Source organism: Sorex fumeus, unplaced genomic scaffold (genome assembly GCF_029834395.1).
Source record: "Sorex fumeus unplaced genomic scaffold, SorFum_2.1 ptg000044l, whole genome shotgun sequence".
Classification (NCBI taxonomy): Eukaryota; Metazoa; Chordata; class Mammalia; order Eulipotyphla; family Soricidae; genus Sorex; species Sorex fumeus.
Genome location: NW_026606101.1, coordinates 69,574,248 through 69,593,314, shown reverse-complemented (window position 1 = coordinate 69,593,314; position 19,067 = coordinate 69,574,248). Strand labels below are relative to the sequence as shown.

Below are 19,067 nucleotides of genomic sequence, written 5' to 3'. Positions count from 1 at the left end.
TGAGAAGTATACTTCTTTTTTCGTATATATTAAAATAATTGACAGCTATTCATATACTTAAAGGTCCAGTCCTGTATTTGTAACTATCTTGATACTACATGTCCCTGGTACTATCTCCCAATGAAGAGATCTGATTCTGGTGGAACATGTATACACTCATCATTTGAAGTCTTCTTCTGTGAACCAGTAGCCAGACACTTGCTTACAGACCCGTAACCATTAAGACTGTTACTATCTACAGCCAAACATACCAGGGGCCATGACCTCTGGTTTCTATCAATGTATGAATTCCAGAATCCTCCAGGACCAATTCACAGAGGTGAAAGCAAGAGTCACATAGAGTGCAATGCCAGCGACAATCCAACAACATAATTAATTATCAATAGCAGCTGTGACCACACTGCGGGTGGGTGTCATTCACTTATAGATATGAAGCTGCAGACGTGCATTGATAACCTCATGCAGCCACTTTCTAGGGAGGACACAAAGGCTTGGGGGCTAAGTGAAAACCCCAATTTCCTTTAGCAGGAGGCTGTTTGTGATGACATGTGACGTGGCGATTTTCTGCTCCCAACCCATAGGGTGCACTTTTATGCACTTTCTTCTTCTTGACTAAGGGATTTGTGTTTTCTCAAAACATAGCACAAGTCCACCTATCTGTCCTTCCTCTTCCCCAGGTATTTGAACATGAAGTCTCATCTATTGCCTGGGGTGGGAACAGCAGCCCTCTGGGGACCTCTGGTCCAGCAGTATGATTTCAGCTTGCCCCAGGCAGCAGATATGGATAGAATGTAACCCCATTGTACCTGCTATTCTCATTAGAACAAAACTCAACCTGACCTTTATCCTTGGTAAAAATGATTTCCAGGAAAAAATATTTTTCTATTACTTCAGCTTTTAAACTCCTGGCTCAGGCTGCCTGTGGCCACAGAGGAATATGTTCCAGTCAGGGGTGTTGGGCTAACCCCTTCGCTGAAGAGAGTACACTCCTCAGTGCTTCTGTTTATTTGCCAGTTCATACAGGATCTGTTTATTGGTTTTGTCTTTGTTTTGTTTGGGGAACACATTGAGCAGCGCTCTGGGCTTACTCCTGGCTCTGTTCTCAGGGATCAGTCCTGGTGGGATTTGGGGGACCACATATGATGCTGGGAATTGAACCCGGGTCAGCGGCATGCAAGGCACATCCTTACCCCCTGTATGATCTCTCTTACCCCTTATCTAGGTTCTGGGTATGTCAAGGTGCCTGGCCTAGGCACAGTCATCTGCCTGTTTCTCCCAGCAAGACCAAGACAATGTCCAAATCACTGTGGGCTCGGGATGAACCAGTGCCTGTAGGTGTCAAAAGTGCTGGTTCCCTTCCCCCTGCTGTACATGCCCAGACTCCCACTGCCCCTGGGGCAGGCGAGGTGGCCCTAACTATCCAGGTAGTATTTCTTATTTCCCTTTTGCTAGCCCTGACCATGGATTGTGACCCTCACCCCCATTCAACTCTGAGCAACTTCAGGGATGGGCTAGAATTGCCCTCACTGCAGCAGCTCCTGGCCCGGACTCCAGCACACAGAAATGCACAGGGCTTCCTTGTTAAAATGATTTTTAAATTTTTCAGTGTAGGGAAATTCAGAACCTCACACATAAGTGTTCTGTGCTCTGCTACCATGCAACAACCTTGTTGGTGTTAGCTCACTTCTCCTGTCACTGAAGGGCAAGATGCAGGAAGCCACTCGGAACAAGTCTAGGTGTAATTGAGTGAGATCCTTAGAGCCAGGCTGATCCAGGCTGATCCCAAAAGCCCATTCCTTGGCCCTACTCCAACAAACCCATCCTCCTCTTCCCTGAGGTCTGCTAGCTCAACTTAGAGAGTGTTCTTTTATCGCTCAATTGGTATCCCTGGGCATTATAACTTATCCCTCTGACCCCCATTAAAAATTGTTACATTTTTGAGTCTTTTATTATCTATAGATTCTTCCTTCATTGCTTTCTTTGCCTTACACTTATCTGTGAATAAACTAGATATTTGTTTTCCCAGTTGAGTTTTATTGGTTGTATTCTCAGATACAGTTCAACCATCTCTGTCCTGAAGACAGCAACTGGATCCACCCTAATCTTGTTGATTTTCTGCCCCAAATCTGGAACCCGCTATTTTTTCCAGAAAGACTGGTTTCTTTTAGCAAAAAATGATACCTTAAGGCAACCTGGATAATGAAAGTGAAGACCTAACACAGTTCTATTCATTGTTATCAACACAGTTCCCCTCCCCCCCATCACTGCCCAGAGGGAATAGCTGCTAAAAAAGAAAGAATATGCTAAGAAAACTCAGAAGTAGGAGACTATTTATTACACCCATGGTTTATCCCCATCCATCCATTCACCCATCCATCCATATCTATACCTCCCTCCATCTATCCAAGTATCAATATATCATCTTTTTCTCTATCATTCTGTCCATCATCCATCCATCCATCCATCCATCCCCCCATCCAAGTATACATACATTTGTCTTTGTATTCCTTACTCCCTCCCTTTCATCGATTCAAATATCAACACATCTGTCTCTCTATCCATCTATCATCCATATAACCATTCATCATTATATTTATGTATCTATATGTCTGTGTTTCTCGATCCATCCACTATCCATCCATCCATCCATCCATCCATCCATCCATCCATCCATCCGGCCGCCTGTCTGTATCTCTTTATATCTAACTATATTATGATGGTGCTAGACCAGAAAAAAACACTTCCAAGGATCGGGTTTCTGCTACCATTTACTTGTTAACCTTGTTTTACAATCATGGTGACATGAATCTTCACTACCACCCATGCAGTACTTTCGATTAACCTTATTTCACAGATAACGTAACTGATGTTCAGACTGGAAAGTGATTCTCTCCAGGTCATCGGGCCATTGAAGGGCAAAACTGAGCTGCCAACTGGAGTCTTGGGTTTGAGACCTTCCAAGGTCTACAGGCTCCTAGTGTCCTTGAGGAAAATATGGCCCTGAAATAAAAGTTTCTTGATTTAAGATTTTAATCTTGATTTGAAATTTATTTACAAAAGAGTGAGCAAATAAATGCCTGATTTCATGAGGGAAAAAAAGTATACATGTTGCCTGTTTCTGGGCTCTCTGTCACTGAAGAATAGCTTTTTTCCTTTTGGGTTACCACTACGACATATTTTTTTGCTAGACACGGCAGAGAGATATTTTTAGTATTATGAAATAAACCTGAAGGTACATTTTTTGCTCTTGGGCTGTAAGCCTCATTTTATACAGATGCAAAAATAAGTGGATGATATCAGATACATAACTCCTTAAGTAATTCGAGTCTCAATTCCCATTTATATCCCCATTATGGGCTCACTTTTTATTTGAGCCCAGATAACAGGTATAAGAGTCTCTTTTTGCTTTATACCCATATAACTAAAAGCCTCATTGTCCCCTTGCATTGGTGGCTGTAAGGAAACCTTTTGATAAGGTTGTGTTTAGTGAAAAGGTATATGACCTTCAGAAAAGAAGCAGCAGACCAGACCACAAGGCTGGTCCCAAGCCCCCCAATGTCCTAGGTTGATACAAACCCCAGCTTCCTAGTCTCTATAGAAGGACAAGAGGGGTTTGCTGTCTAACACATCACATAATGTCGAGAAGGCAGAAGTCGGTTTTCTCTGTTGTCAGAAGAAAGACTTCTTTCCTTGCGAGCACAGGGGAAGTTACTATCTGCATCCCAAAGAGTATATAGGTGTGTGGTTCAGGGTGAAACTCAGTGAAGGGTTGAGCATGACCCTCTGTCTTCACCTTGGACACTGGATCAGGGCAGCCCTGAAAAGAATGGCAGTTGATCTGACTCAGAAAGAGCCACACTCGGGACCTTTCAAGAGCTAGGACGTTTAGGAAGAAATTGCCTGCAGCACCTGCACTGGGCTTCTAGCCAGACTGATTTGGCTTCTGATGACAAAAGGGGCCAAAGGCCTAGAAGTGGGAGATGAGGACCCAAGGCAAAGCCAATGATGCAGGCTTCTCAGTGCACATGAGGGAGACTGCTGAGATCCCTGTGGGCGTCCCACCTCATGAATGCTATCATTCTTCTATCTCAAATTTTGGGCTATAATGTTTATATTTGCAGGCCCTTCCTTTCTGTTCATGTTTGTGGACATTGTTCATAAACAATATGAATAAAGAGTGAGATTTCTGCTTAAAAAGAGAGAAAATGAGACTGCCTCTACCCTATGGAGGCTGATTATACAATAACAGGCAAGAGGCCTCAGACCCTTGAGAGACTGCTATATGGGTTTAAAATGCTCCCAGGATTTATTATAATCAAGTGTGGTCAGATTATAGGCACAGCCATGGCCACCACAGGGAAGACTTGTGTTTATTCTCACTGATCCCTTGATACTGGGGGTGGGGGGGGTGGGGGGAGGAGGAGGGGCCAAGCAAGCCTCGGGGCCATGCAGGGAAGCCCCAGGCTGCCAGGGAAGTGGAAGCTTTGTGTGAGCCGACAATGGCCAGAGGTTTTGTGCTGGTTTCTGCAGGAAGGAATGGGCAAAACAAAGTGAGTAAGTCAAAAGGGCTGAAGCATTAGATGACCAGAGTCATTTCAGTGGGCTTTTAGGTGAGTCAGAACAGGTGGATAGTGTCCTGGCCTCCATGCACCCAACAATAGGAGTCAGATGAAGAAATGGGCCCAGAATTGACTGGTTTTCAGGCAAGGCACTTGTTTCTTATCTTCAAAGAAGCTCTGATGTAGGGAAGGGCAGTCACGTAACAAGACAGAAGATCATAGAACCTGAGATCTCAGAACATAGAAATACAGAAACAAACGGTTGATTCACATACACAAGGTTGAAGCAGGAGAACAGCGTCTTGCTTTCTATTCCCACACTTGGGTCACTCTCCAAATGCTCTGAACTGATATGCCTGTGGGTTCTCTTGCTTACTTTCTGAAACCAAACTTAAGACATTTTCTCTGTAAGTCCCGTTTCATGGCAAACAGGTGAGCCCGGATTCTTAAATCTTGTGCCCCATCTCAATTCAGGGTAGAGTGGAGAGATTGGGCCCCTTCCTTATTTACTACCTCTAAAGCACACTCCTTATGGGATTGCTTTACAAGTCCAGGGCAATTTCTCCCTTCTGAGCTGTAGCCTACGCAATCTGTTCCTTGCCTTTCCCCCCATCTTTGCCCATTTTTCAGCTCTGCTCCAATTCACCTCCCTCAGCCCAAGCTTGTATTTTTCCCCTCGGTGTGCTTCTGTCTTGTCTCTAACTTAAAGTCGGTCTTCCTTCCTACACATCTCTAACTTGTCAATTTGTTCCAGAAATATGTTCTTCTCCCGGTAATTCACTGGAAAAGGCTTCATGTTGCTGAGCCCTTCTCCCTTGGAGGGGTTCCCAAAGATAACTTGTTGCAGCAGGTCACAGCTAAAAATCTCAGCTCACTTTTTTCCTCTTAAAAGTTTTACAAAGAATTTCCGAAGCCCGCTTTGTGTGTGCACAACACAGGGGTCAGCCAAGTATTTGAGTTTATATTCAGATGGAGGGGGGGGATTCTTCTGTATTTTCCTCCTTTCTTCTATTAACCACCTAAAGTTCCAGTCATGCTGGTAATTTTGAACTTCATCCTACAATCCCTCAAACCCCAAACATCTTGCTTCTTTCCTGCTCTCCTTCCTTTCCCTCTCCATCTTGCCCTCACTCTTTTTCTTGTTGTTTTCTAGGCTTTTGGGTCACATCCAACGATACTGAGGGTTTATTCCTGACTGTGCTCAGGAATTACTTCTGGCAGACTCCGGGGACAGTATGGGATGCTGGGGATCGAAACTGGGATGGCTTCTTGTGACATAAACACCCAACCTGCTGTATTAGTGCTCTGGTCCCATCCTCCATTCATTTTTAACTTTCCTCAGTTCTTATTTTTAATAGCTTTACTGAAGTATGATTTATAGAACATAAAGTTCACTCATTGTAATTCAACGATTTTAGTAAACTTCCAGAGCTGTGCAACAGTCATCAGCATTTTGTTTTATAACATGTCCATTACCCCAAAATGTCCATTTGCTACTGATTGCTGCTCTGACCCCCAGCCCTAGGCAACCACTGATGAGTTTTCTGTCTATGAAATTGCTTTGATCGGCATTTCATGTAAATGAAGTTATGCAATATGTTGGCTAGTTTCTTCACTTAGCATAATGTTTTTGAGATTCATCTAGATTATGGGAATCAAAACTTTGTTTCTTCTTATTTCTAAAGAGCATAATGTGTTACTTATTCACCCACTTGTTAAGCGACATCTTGTTTCTGTGGGTCATAGGGGACAGATTTTTCAGTGTTCTTATGGTATCTTTACATAGTCAATATAGTGCGTGGAGGTCTATGGACCGGTGTTTGAGAACAGGGTAGCAGATTAAAAACTAATATTCAGATAAGGAATAATTTGTTTTTTTTCTCTTATTTGGAGGGTTGGGGCTCCCAAGAAATGCTCAGGGGAGCCATGGACTACTCCTGGCATTATTCAGTCAATGGCACTGATGAGCAGTTCAGTGGTAAGGTTTGAGAATGCAGCAATATTGGACCCTGAGGTACTTCATCTTGGAATTGCTTGGAGTGAGGATGGCATGCATATGGTGCCGAGTTTGAATTCAACTCCCAGCACATGCAAGGCATGTGCCTCTGAACACTGAGCTATCTTCCTGGCCCCAATGACTGATTTCTTTTTAAATCTTAAGAAACATTTCTTGAGCACATATTTGTGTTAGACACTGTGTTAAGGGTCAAAGTGGTGAATAAGACATGACAGCCCCAGGACTGGGAAGCAATGAACCTACAAACAAACAGGTGTAATCAAGTGTGATAAAATCACAGGGATTCCATGGAAGGGAAGGTCAGTTTTCTCTGGAGATGGAGTTGCAAGGAATGTCTTCCTCAAGGATGTGAACCTTCTTTTCCAAAGATGCACAGGTAGCCAGCCCTTCAGAGAGTGGAAGTGACTCTCCTGCCCACAGCACCTGCACTCTTCAGAGTTCTGCACACAGATAAACTCGGTGTGACCCAGTCTGCCTGGGCCTGGATGTGCATGGAAGCAAATGATCCCTGTGAATTCCCATTGAAATCAGAAATGGAGAAATCTGAAGAGACCTGGCAGAGAACTCATTCTGCTTCCAGTTCTCAGCCAGATCCACAGGCAATAGAGCAGACCTCAGAACTCTGGAGAATGGCAAACTTGGTCTAAGGCATATTTCTCAGGAAGATTCCTTAATCTTTCCATCCCTGTGGATATGTCAGTATCCATAAAACCGAGTTAAATCCAAGAAGATAGCTCAGAGGGCTGATGCACATGCTTTGCCTGTGGGAACCATGGGTTCAAATCCTTGGCAGTGCTGGATCTCCTTTGACTCCCCAGCACTGCTTGGGGTGGTCAGTCCCTGAGCTCTGCTCTAGGAGTAGCCCTCAAGCACTGCAGAGTGTGACAAACCCTCCAAAATGAGAAAAAATATGAAGAAATTACTTCAAAAACAACTGTATAAGTTAGACTTTACATATATGTAAATGCATGAGTTTAGGGCCTGGCACCCAATAGTTCCTCACCAATCCTGGTGTGCTCTCTTTCCAGCACAGGTAATGCAGGAATATGGCTAATTGTGGCTAATTGTTGGCCAGGCTTGCACCCCAGACCACAAGGAGTTACACGTCTTTAACTCCCACTTCCATTGCCTCCTGAGAGCGACCATCTTCTAAGTAACCAGGGGACCCACTCGCTGTTTCATCACGAGGCCTGGCTTCCCTCTAAATAGGGATCGATTGTCAAGGTGATGGAGGAGGTTCATTATTTAAAAGCATAATTAAAGGGCACTTCCTTTACCTAAACTAATGAGCAGTAAGTGCAGCAATATTTGCATGTTTAGACATTAAGGATGGAAACAGATGACTAAAGGAGAGTGAGGGAAAGAGGGGAAGTGGGGGTGTGAGAGTGTCTCGGCTCAGCCTTCAGGGTTACTGACTTTCGAGACTTCCACAATAGAGAGGCCTTCCCAGGGGATCCAGCCGCAGACTCTCTCCAATTTTATGGGATGAGCGGCCTTCTTGCCACTGTGCCTTGGGAGCAAGATGATCTTTCCTCCTGTAGATGGGAAACATAAATCCTGACCCACTGGACTGGGAAGCCACGGCTGGAATGACCTGCGGGCCCTGTGGATATTAGTCCATTTCTGCATCTGTGCCCATCTATAGACTCTCTGCCATGGCCTTTTGCCCTCTTGGACCATGAGTGTCCCGAGGCCAGATTGAATATTCTTCCTTTTCTTTCTGTTTGGCGCGCGAGCGATAGCACAGCGGGTAGGGCGTTCGCCTTACAAGCGGCCAACATGGCCGACCCGAGTTCGATTCCTCCGCCCCTCTCGGAGAGCCTGGCAAGCTACCGAGAGTATTCGATATGCCAGACACAGTAACAACAAAGTATCCAATGGAGACGTTACTGGGCCCGCTCGAGCAAATCGACGATCAACGGGAGGGCCTTCTTTCTGTTTATTTATTTGGTTTGGGGCCACACCCAGCAGTGTTCAGGGTCTCTTTTAGGCTCTGTGCTCAGGAGTGACGCCTGGTGGAGCTCAGGGTCCTGTGATATCAGGGTTTGAACCAGGGTCTGCAACCAGCAAGGTAAGTGCCTTAACCAGGGTCTGCCACCAGCAAGGCAAATGCCTTAACCCCTGTACTATCTCTCCAGCCCCTTCTTCCGGGTTTTATTAGATAAGAGGTGGCAGAAGCATCCCAGCCAGACTCTCTCTCTCTCTGCAGTCCTAAGTTCTTTCTAAACATAGGATGTAAATGTAAAACCAGCCCCAACAGCCACAGTCACACCCTACAGCTGCCGCCATGCCACAGGCCCAGAACCATGGCTTTACAGCTCATCTTTGCAAAGACACCAAGGTAATGAAAATTCCAAGTATACCAGTTTTAGGATAAGAGTGCTGGAATCTTCTCAGAATGGGGGCAGGCAGCTTTCTCCCACCCTCCTCTATACTTCCATATCCCTGGCAGTCACACCCGCACACCACAATTACTGCTGGGTCAACTCATTGGCCCCGTTCTCTGAATCCCAGAGTTTCTGGAGTGCTTATGTGACTGTGCAACTCCTTAAATTCCACAATACTGACAGTCCAGTTGGAGCACACCAAATTCGATGAGAAAGTAACAGAGAAGCCAATTAAGCTCAATAAACAAAACAGAAACACAGAGGTTCAACTAGCAACAAACAGCTCAGCAAATCCTCAGACAAGGACTTAATGACCCTATGGTGAGATAACAATTCTCACAAATTTTCTTTTACTGAAGTATTTTTTGATAAGTCCATTAGCCATTTAGACATAACAAGCCATATCAACTAAATGGTCTTCTGCCTGCTAAGGGGGCAGGCTTGGAGGGTGGTTGGAAAAATGGAGACATTGGTGCAGGGAAAGTCGCTAGGGTGGTGGGATTGGTGTTGCGACATTTGATGCCTGTAACAACTGTATCATGAATAACTTTTAAAACCACTGTGTCTAAATAAAGTAAAATAAAATAAAAAAGAAAGTGCACAAAAGGAGAACCCTGCAATGCTGGCCCCGAAGCCTTTGCCACTCCCTGGGAAAGGGAGCAGCTCTCAGGCCTCGTGTCTCCTCCATGAGGGAGAGAGAAGTTGGCATAAGAAATGGCCACTTTCTAAGCAGATCCAACACTGCCAATTTCTTTTCTTCCCAGAGTTTTAAAGTGACAGTAACTGTCACTTTGCTCTCACACATACAGAATGTGGGGCTGACGCCAAGGAGAAATAGCCCCTCCCCTCTCGCTGGCACCCCAAACAGGCAGCAAGATAAGACAGGAGCCAGGCAGAGTGTTGGCATCGAGCAATGCTGCTTCCAACAGCCCCTCTTCAAAGCCTGAGCAACCTAAGCCTTTACTGAAAAGGTGGCGGGGTGGGCGGCACCTTTTAATTGTCTCGACATGGTGTCTTTTCTCCCACAACATGAGAGACGCTGGCTTACCACCTACAGTACAGTCTGTATTTATGTCCCCGAAACAATGCATCCATGTCTTCTGTGCAGAGGAATGGGCTAAAACACAAATAACAGTTCTCCAGAGCAGAGTTGCTGAGGAGGGGCCTGTCAGGAGAGAAGGATTCAGGGAGGAAGCCAAGCCTGCTAGCCACAAGAGGAAGGTCGAGCATAATGAACCTTTTGACCAGGTTGAAGTGTGGCCTCTGCACAGTTCTCTCCCTGTCACTCAGGCTGAGCAAGTGAGGGAAGAATGGCAGGGATGGGAAGCAGAGGGGGGAGAGGATGGAGTTGGTGAATGGAGCTGGTCAGTTCAAACCTCACTCATCAGAGAGGTCTCCAATCAAAATGCATAATGGGATGGTTGGGGGGTGGGAGATGACAGGAAGCCCCCATTCAGACTTGTCCTCTCTCTGCACACACACCCAGGCTGAATGCACAATCAAATTGAACTCACACACCTACACAGATGGCATATCCGGGCAGGGATCAGAGGCCCGGAGAGTGACAGGTACTAAGAACAGGGGTCTCATCCTCGGGCAAGTAGCTGTGGCTGGAGACCAAGAGAAGCTGAGATATCAGGGGACTGCCCGGTTCAGTGAGAGACATCCAAAGCCAAGGTTTCAGACTAGCAAAGTTCACACAGGAGAGAGCTATGTAGGGACAAGACCAGGCTGTCGTACACTGGAGGCAAGCTGATGGCCAGGGACAGAACTTGGGAAGCTGTACACGGGACCAGGCATCCTGAGACAGGAAGAGTGATGTCATAAACTGGTAAAAAGAGAAGCCTGGGTATTGGGGAGAAACCTTGATCCATCTATTTGAGTTGTACATGCAAGTTTTATATGAGTTTTATATGCAAGTATCTCGCACAATTCTCAAGAACCCACAGGCAAAGAAAAATCTACTTTTGCTATAACAAAACTACCCCATCAAGAAAGGTGCAGAGGTGTGGAGCAGACAATTCCCCAAAGAGGACATAAATAATGGTTGACAGGCATATGGCAAAGTGTGTCTTCATAAAAGTGTGGGTGTGCTCTCTGTGCATTCAGTGGCCAGGAGCTGCTTCCCCACCCCAGCCCACTGCCACCAAAGGACACAAGGTGGGAACAGGGCCTCCAGGCTGGTTGGTGATCAGTCGCCATTTATTGCAATCTAATCTCCCTCTTCCTCCTTCCAGTCTCATTCACATGCCCCATTCCAGATTCCCCCTTCCCTTCATCCCCATCTCCTAATGCCTCTCATGCTAGTCTCCACCTTGCCCAGTCTCAGAGCCTTAGTTATATAGAACAATCACCCAGGGTTAGGCAAGTGAGGGAATTACACATAGGTCACAATTACACATAGGTGAGATAGCACAATCAACTTAAGTAAAGTCCTTCCTTCCAGGAAAGCTCTTCTAGGTTAATGTCTTGCCCTGCTAGGAGATCAGCCCAGCCCAAGGGAGGAATTTCATCTAAGAGCATATTTCTCTTTTCCTTAGTTCATATCCATTTAAACGGTCATCTTAAATTTACTTCTTAATAATATTTCTAGTCATTTTGTATGGACACAGTAAAAGATATATATTAAGCTTACAGGTGACTCTCTTGGGGACATCTCACTATAGATCCCAGACTATAGTCCTCAGGCCAGATTAGTTCTTTCTAACCCTAGCAGGGTCCTTATCCTGTTGTTTCTCTTTGGGTCATGACAGAATTTGTTCACTTCCATGTTCTTAACTTACTATAAGTCTTATGGTGCTGGGCCTGCCCCTTTTTGATGCCGAGGTAGCTACAGCTTGCCCTGGGTCCATCCAAGTCCCTTCACTGGGATCCTCCTTTCGGGCTGCTAAGAACTAAGGGCAGCTGAGGCTTAAGTCGAGTAAATATGGCAGATGCCCATGAGTAAATATTATTCAAAGTCATTTAACTCCCAAGTTACAAAATCATAACATTAACTGTCTTCCTGTGTCTATACAAAAAAGACACTGCTCTAAAGTAAACTATGTGAAGGACATAAGGGAAAGAGAAAAGCAATATTTCACTTGCATATATAAAATTCATGAGTCCTAGAAGAATCTGACTTTACAAGCCACAGGGCCTGATTTGCAGATATAAGTGACTAACAGACAGGGGAAGCAGAGTACAAAGGAAAAGTTAAAGATAAGCACAGAGGAATGGGAGTGCCTCAGGAGCATTGTGATGGGTATAACCCAATAAACCTAAACTCCTCGCAGCAGAGGAGAAAGGATGGAGGAGAAAGGATGAACTAACATTAAACCTAAAATCCTTAGAACTATAATCCAACAGCAAAGGGTTTATAATCACTTATTATCAGGGACATGAAAAAGAAAATAACAACTGATATGAGTGATAATGACCTCCATCATAAAGGTCAGAAATATGGGGTCAGAGAGATAGCACGGTGGGCAGGGCTCATGCCTGGCCCGGTTTCTAGCCCAGTAACCTATATGGCCCCCTGAACTGATCAGGAGTAGTGATCCTTGAGAGCAGAGCCAAGATAAATCCTGAATACCAACAGGTGCGGCCCCCAAACAAAACAAGATCACATAAAAAAAGTGCTGGTGGGAATGTGGTGGAAAAAGAACTTTCAATCACTGTTGGTGGGGATATCTGGTTTGGCCTGAATGGAAAATAGCATGGAGACTTCTCAAACAATTAAAAGTACAACTACCATATAATACAGCAGTTCTACACCTTATCACATATCCCAAGAATGCACAGATATGAATGTGGAAAGCTATATGTGCACCAGTGAAATTGATGTTTGCCATACTATTGACAATAGCCAAGATCTGGTAACCACCCAATGCCCAAACACAGACAAGCAACTAAAGTATCTGTGATATAGACACGCATAGAAGTAGTGCTCAGCTTGAAGAAAAGACATCTTATCACTTGCTACAACCAGCACAGAACTAGCAGGTGTCATGTGAAGTGAAATAAGTCAAGAAGTTTCCAAGCGGTGGGAGAAGGTGTTGGGCCGGGGGAAGGAAGAGGTGGAAAACAAGGATATAGGGACAGTGGTGGAGGGTACTGGACATGGTGGTGGTGGTACACGTGTAACTTTGTACATCAGAAGCACAGATACTAACACTACTGTCATGTGATACCTTGAAAACAGCAAAAGACAAAGAAAAAGTGATTAGGGTGTTGGAGAGATGGTACAGTGGGTAAGGCACTTGCCTTGCATGCAGCTGACCTGGGTACACTTGTTCCCTGAGCCCCACTGAGAATTATTCTTGAGCACAGAGCCAGGAGTAAGCCCTGAGCACTGCTAGGTATGGCAAAAAAAAAAGAAGAAAAGAAAAGGTGATTCAAGGTTCTGCCTAAAAGAAAGTAAAGAGGACATGAGTGAGGGTCTTCTCCTTTTGTTTAGGACACAGGGCCTGGCTCTCCCCGAAAGCCTGGATCCTAGGCAAGTATCTGGATGGACCAGGGGAGTCACCCCAAGCAACTGCTGGTTTAAGGTCTGATACCCAAGGGAGATGGGGTCAGTGGGCTTTGTCAGTGCTCACCACAGAATGCTTTTATAAATATGGCCAGAGTTTCCTAGATGTTTCAGGGGCTGAACTGGGGCTCACACATGCATGGCATAAGGCTCTGGCCCCTGAGCTATCTCCTGCTCCTATTTAAATTTCACTCCCTAGAACTTCAATCATCTCTAAGAAAACACCGCGGGGCTCCTGGAGCCATCCTGGCCCTGACAGCAATGTTCTTGTTCATAAGTCAGGGAACATGGGATCGATCTTAATTCACTTTACCATGAACTGGGTATTTTACAGCCCCCCCCCCCCCCAAAGCCGGCGGATGTGGCAGAGATCAACTGAAAGGCAGCCTGGAAGTCAGGTCAACATTCCCGGGGGTTCCTGATTTCTTTCAGCCAGGCCCAGAAGGCCTCACACCAAGGCACACATATATGAATTCTGAGGTTACAAACAAGTGCACAGTGGCCTAAGCTGGGGTCTGACAGCACGGGGGTTCCAGGAGCGAAGGGTGTGGGTGAGGTGGGGTGAAGGGAAGGGCTGTGCAATCTTCAGTCCTTGGTGATGTCAGCCGGCAGCCACTCACAGTGGTGAAGAAAGGCTGGGGACTCCAGAAGCACTCAGGGTCCAGGGGAGGCAGGAAATGACTGAGACAGAGAAACAGCTTACCACAGGCCAAACCAGGGAATCTTCCGGCCTGCTCCACTTTTGTTCCTATGTTTAGTTTGGGGGCCACGATCAGCAGTTCTTGGGGGCCAGTCCCTGTTCATTCCTTGGGGGTCATTCCTGGCAGTGCGATACAGGGACTCGAACCCAGGCCTCCCACAGGCAAAGTCTGTGCCATATTCTTTGCATCCTCTCCCAGTCCTGTCAACCGTACTAAACAGCCATCAGCCAGGTGGCCCTGCCCTGTCCATTATATCATGGCTACACTCCGCCATTCTGGAACTACACAAAGCCCAAGGCCAGGCTTGCTGCCAAGGACGGTGTCCCCCTCCACACAACGACCCCATAGTGAGGCACCTTCTCACCCACCTTTGAGCTCATCAGAGCTCTTCCCAGAAGCCACACCCTGTCACTGACAGGTGCCCCAGAGGCCACTGTGGTCTCCAGTCTAGAGGCCTGGGTGAGACTCGGCTGTTCCCACTGCAGGAAGGCTGCACTGAACGTCACTGCAGACTTCAAAAGTCCTGTTCCCTATTGTTAGCCAGGGTCCCAGAGGGCCAAGAGGCATCATGGAGATAGAAAGAGGTGCTCGCGGAGAGGAGAGAGGGCCGGGGGCCTCTGTGAAGGACCAAAGGACAAGCTGTGCGTTTGGGGGAGGTCCAGCCCTGTTGCTTGCTCGCCTGGCAGGAGGCATTCACCAGCCGGCCTTTAAGTGCCCTGTGAGTCAACAGTTCCCCCGGAATCCACAAGGGCAGTGCACAGCCACACACCTTTACCCCAGAGACACCCAGAGGACCCCCTACCTGGTCCAGCTTCCAGTGGAACTCTGCGGGGCGGAAGGTGTCAGCCTGGTCGAAGTCCTTGCGCAGCAAGAAGACCAGGCGGCAGTTGTGCACGTACAGGGCGTAGTGATGCCGGTTCATCTCTATGGGCAGAGAAGGCAGTGTGAGACAAGCCCGGGGGGCTCTCTGGAGGTGGCATCCCATCAGAGGCAATTCTGAATGCCCCTCCCCCACTTCCCAGCCCTTCAGCTGCTCTGAGCACCAAGGAGGCACAAATCTATCTTCTCACTGACAACTGGTTTGGCTAGATGTTCGAGAACACACATGAAGTTTTTACGGAATGGCACAGGACGAGTCCCCAGCAAAGCTCTGGGCCTGTAAGTTTGTGCTCCAGTGACTTAACTTACACCCAGACACCCGAGCAGGGCCCTGGGTGAAAAGCATGTAAGCTCCTAAACCTCAACAAAAATAGAGGAATGAAAAACGGTGACAGATAACTCCAGTTGAGGAGTTAAGGAGCTAGTTGTGGTGTATGCACCTGCCCAGGGTCTGATCCCTGTTCCCCCTGAGCCCTCTGAGGCCCGAGAACAGAGCCAGAAGTCAACCCTGAGCACTGCCAACCACCTGCAGGTGCCCTTTATTATTCTGATTTTTCTAAGCTGATCAGATGTCAGTTGTATTGTCAGCTTTGTACTTGTACTGAAAGTTTCTTAATTGAAGGGTTGAAGGGATGTGTGTGTGTGTGTATGTGTGTGTGTGTGTGTGTGAGAGAGAGAGAGAGAGAGACAGAGAGACAGAGAGAGAGAGAGAGGTGTTACAGGCTCTACCCAGAGAGATGCTCAAGGAGGCCCCATTCTCATCACCCGGGCTTGGGACCAGTGGAGGTGAGGGATGAGGCGGCACTTTGGGTCACCCTCAGTATTGGGCATGGCAGGTACTCAGGCCCACCATGGGGTTTTACTTAATATTCCTTCTCCTCTCTCATTATTGCTAGACTGAATCCTTCTGGCTCCTGCTGGTAACTGGAGGAAAATATAGAACAGTGTTTCCCTTTAAAGGAAGTTCAAAGTCAGGAGATGCTGTGGGTGTGGAGGCTGTTCAAGGACAAGAAGGAGAGGAGAGTTCACTGGGGTCCATTCCTAGTGGTGGCATCCAACCCCCTTTTACGGGCTCTCTCATTCCCTCTGTTCCTGCCTTCCTCCAAATACTCTCCTCCTGTTCCTCAGTAACACTCTCCTCTCCTTCCTCAGTAACACTCCTACTCCAGTAATACCTTCCCTTCCCTCAGTAGCCCCTCCTGTCCTCCCTCAGTGACATCCTCCCCTCCCTCAGTAACAACCTCCCTTCCCTCAGTAATACCCTCTTCCTCTTTTCCCACAGTAACACTCTTCCCACCCCTCAGTAACACCCTCGCCTCTCAGTAAAACCCTTACCTTCCTCAGTAACACCCTCGTATCCCTCAGTAACATCCTCCTTACTTCCCTCAGTAACATTCTCCTCTCCCTCAGTAACAACCTCCATTCCCTCAGTAATACCCTCTCCCCTCATTAATAACCCTTCCTCCCTCAGTTACAGCTTCTCCCTTAGTAATACCCTCTCTTCCCTCAGCGATACCCTTCCCTCCCTTAGGAACACCCTCCCTTCCTTCAATAACACCCTCCCCTCCCTCAGTAACACCCTCCTCTCTCTCAGTAACACCCTAAGCCCTCAGCAACACTCTTCTACAGGAATCCCTTCTTCCCAGAATGCAGCCCTCTTGGCTCTAGTCTTGCCCTTTTCGGGGAAGCCCATTCTGTCCATATGATTTTAAGACTAAGAAGAAAATAATTTGGTTTTCCAGGTTGAAGTAGGGCCCCTGCTCCCCTCTCTCCTCACCCCGCCATTGACAGTCCCTGTTGACCCCTGGGAAGAGTCAGGCCAGGGTTTCCTAGCTCCTAAATTGTTGGAGAGGAGGAGGTTTTGTAGAACTCTACAACAGCCTGGAGCCAATCTGAGTCTGCCTCAGAACCCAGCTACCAGGAGCAAGAGTCACACTTTTCCTCTCTGGCTGCTCCCTGGTGCATTCTCCACTGGGGCGGCTCTGGGGACTGCCACTCCTGGAAAGCCCACAGGGACCTGCCTGCACTGTCTGCGGCCACTCCTCATCCATTACTCTCATATGAAACTGGAGCTAGCAAAGGGCCGCATGACAGAGAGAGGATCAGAAGTGAGTGTGGTGGGGAGACTGAGTCAGCGGGAGAGCAGCCTGGAAAGAGCCCTACTCACATCAGGAATGGGAAGGTTGGTGCCAACCTAGGTGGCATGGAAGGGGAAGCCGTTTTCTTTGCTTGACACACATTGACTCATTCTGCTGCTTCCTGGGGGTTAGGTGGGCCTTGGCCTTGGTCCCTAGGGCCAGGGAACCCTCTGTGCTCAACTCTCTGTTCTCCCCATCTCTTTTGCTGATGGAGCCCCAAAGCATGGAAGGATGGTCCCAGATGTCTGGAAGCAGAGCTTCCACATTCCATGGGACCTCCTGGGGCAGCTGGACATGGAAGGACACCAGAGCCCACCTCTAGAAGGAGTACTGATCACTAAGATCTGTGCTGATGGTAGTGGTGATATTATCACAGTGGCTTCTTCCTTGGAATTGCAATGAACCCTAGCTGATGAATCCACTGTTATCCAACTCTTTATAAATTACTCCATAATTCATAAGTGGTTTAGCATGAGTAAGTTTCACCCAGTGGATAAGATAAATGACTGCAACTTGACAAAGGGTGATTTGTCAATTTGCATCAATGACCTTTCTAATATTTATATTCCTTGAATCCACAATTTCACTTTAGGTCAGGAAGTAATCAGAAGTGGCCATTTATGTATAGACAAGATGTTTATCAACACATTATATTATTTGCCTTTAAAGGTAGCATCTAAACAGCCAACAAAAGGGAGCCAGTTCAAATGGTGTTTAACAAAGTCACACAGCAGAATTTTAGATGGCTGTTGCTCTGTGCCCAGCAGTCACTCCTGACAGTGCTCAGACCACATGCAGCGCTGGGGACTGAACCAAAGTTGGCTGTGTGCAAGCCATCCTATTTATCTGGCCACATTGCATATTGTTAAAGAACATCTTGTCATATAGAGAAATAATCTGGATAGAAAACAAAGGAAACAGATGCCCGCGGGTAGTATCATGTGTAAGACAAAAAGCAGATAAAAAATTATAAGCACATTCTATATAAACATAGAAATAAGTTAGGGTTCATGTAGTTTTGAAACAGCAAATATTGAAAAACATCTCCCACCATCAGGAATGTTTCTATGTCTTTTATCTTTTCTGCTATAAATGTGTTTTATAATGGGAAAAAAACTTACGCCCAAGTCAAGCTTTCATTTATTTTTATATATTTCTGATTTTTAAAAAAAATAGAGACAAGAGTAAAATTTATTTTTAAGCTACACGAAAAGAATTCCCCTCTCTTTGTGCCGAAGTTGAACTCATTTTGATCGGCTGATAGGTTGGGGTGCCTCATCTATAAAACGCACACCCTCTGTTCTGGGCAAGCCCCAGTTCTGCAGCTTTGTTTGAAGATGCAGCTCCTACCACAAACCCCACCTCCACCCCCACTAGTGGAACCCCATTTGAAAGCCATGAAGCTCAATCTTGCATTCCCTAGGGCCAAGTCACTCTTTCCTTTCCCTCTCCTGGAGAGATCCCAGGCAGCCAGAGAACCCGAGAGCTGAGTGCACAGGCAACCCTCCTCAGCCCCACTGGTGCCCCCGCCCTTCATCTCAGGGGCTGGAGGGTCCTCTGGCGCTACTCACCCGTCTTATCCGAGTTGCAGAGGATGGTCTCCTTCTCCGCTCTCACGCCCGGGCTGGGGCCGTGCTTCATCCACATGGTGATGGTGAACTGGTCCGTCAGGTTCTTGGGCACGATCCCGTCCGGGATCTTGGCACCCTGGCGGCCATCGAACCGGAAGATCATCTCGCTGCTGTCCACCAGCAGCCCCGCCGTCCAGTTAGTGGCAGCGCTGGGGGATGGCAAGAGGTCGATGATGCCGGAGGAGGCACCTGCAGGGGATGTGGGGTGCGGGTGTGGGGGGACAGAGAGAACAAAGGGTCAGGCC

The 19,067-nt window shown here is 47.0% G+C and overlaps 1 protein-coding gene across 1 annotated transcript in view; it reads right to left on the bottom strand.

Annotated features, from left to right (window-relative positions):
* CLSTN2 (calsyntenin 2) overlaps positions 1 to 19,067 on the bottom strand; it is a 503,103-nt gene that overhangs the window by 60,221 nt on the left and 423,815 nt on the right. Inside the window, exons 7-8 of the mRNA XM_056121392.1 lie at positions 18,763 to 19,011; positions 14,977 to 15,098 (exon numbers count right to left, since the gene is read on the bottom strand). Of these exons, the coding sequence (XP_055977367.1) occupies positions 14,977 to 15,098; positions 18,763 to 19,011 (371 nt within the window). The remainder of the gene's footprint in view (positions 1 to 14,976; positions 15,099 to 18,762; positions 19,012 to 19,067) is intronic.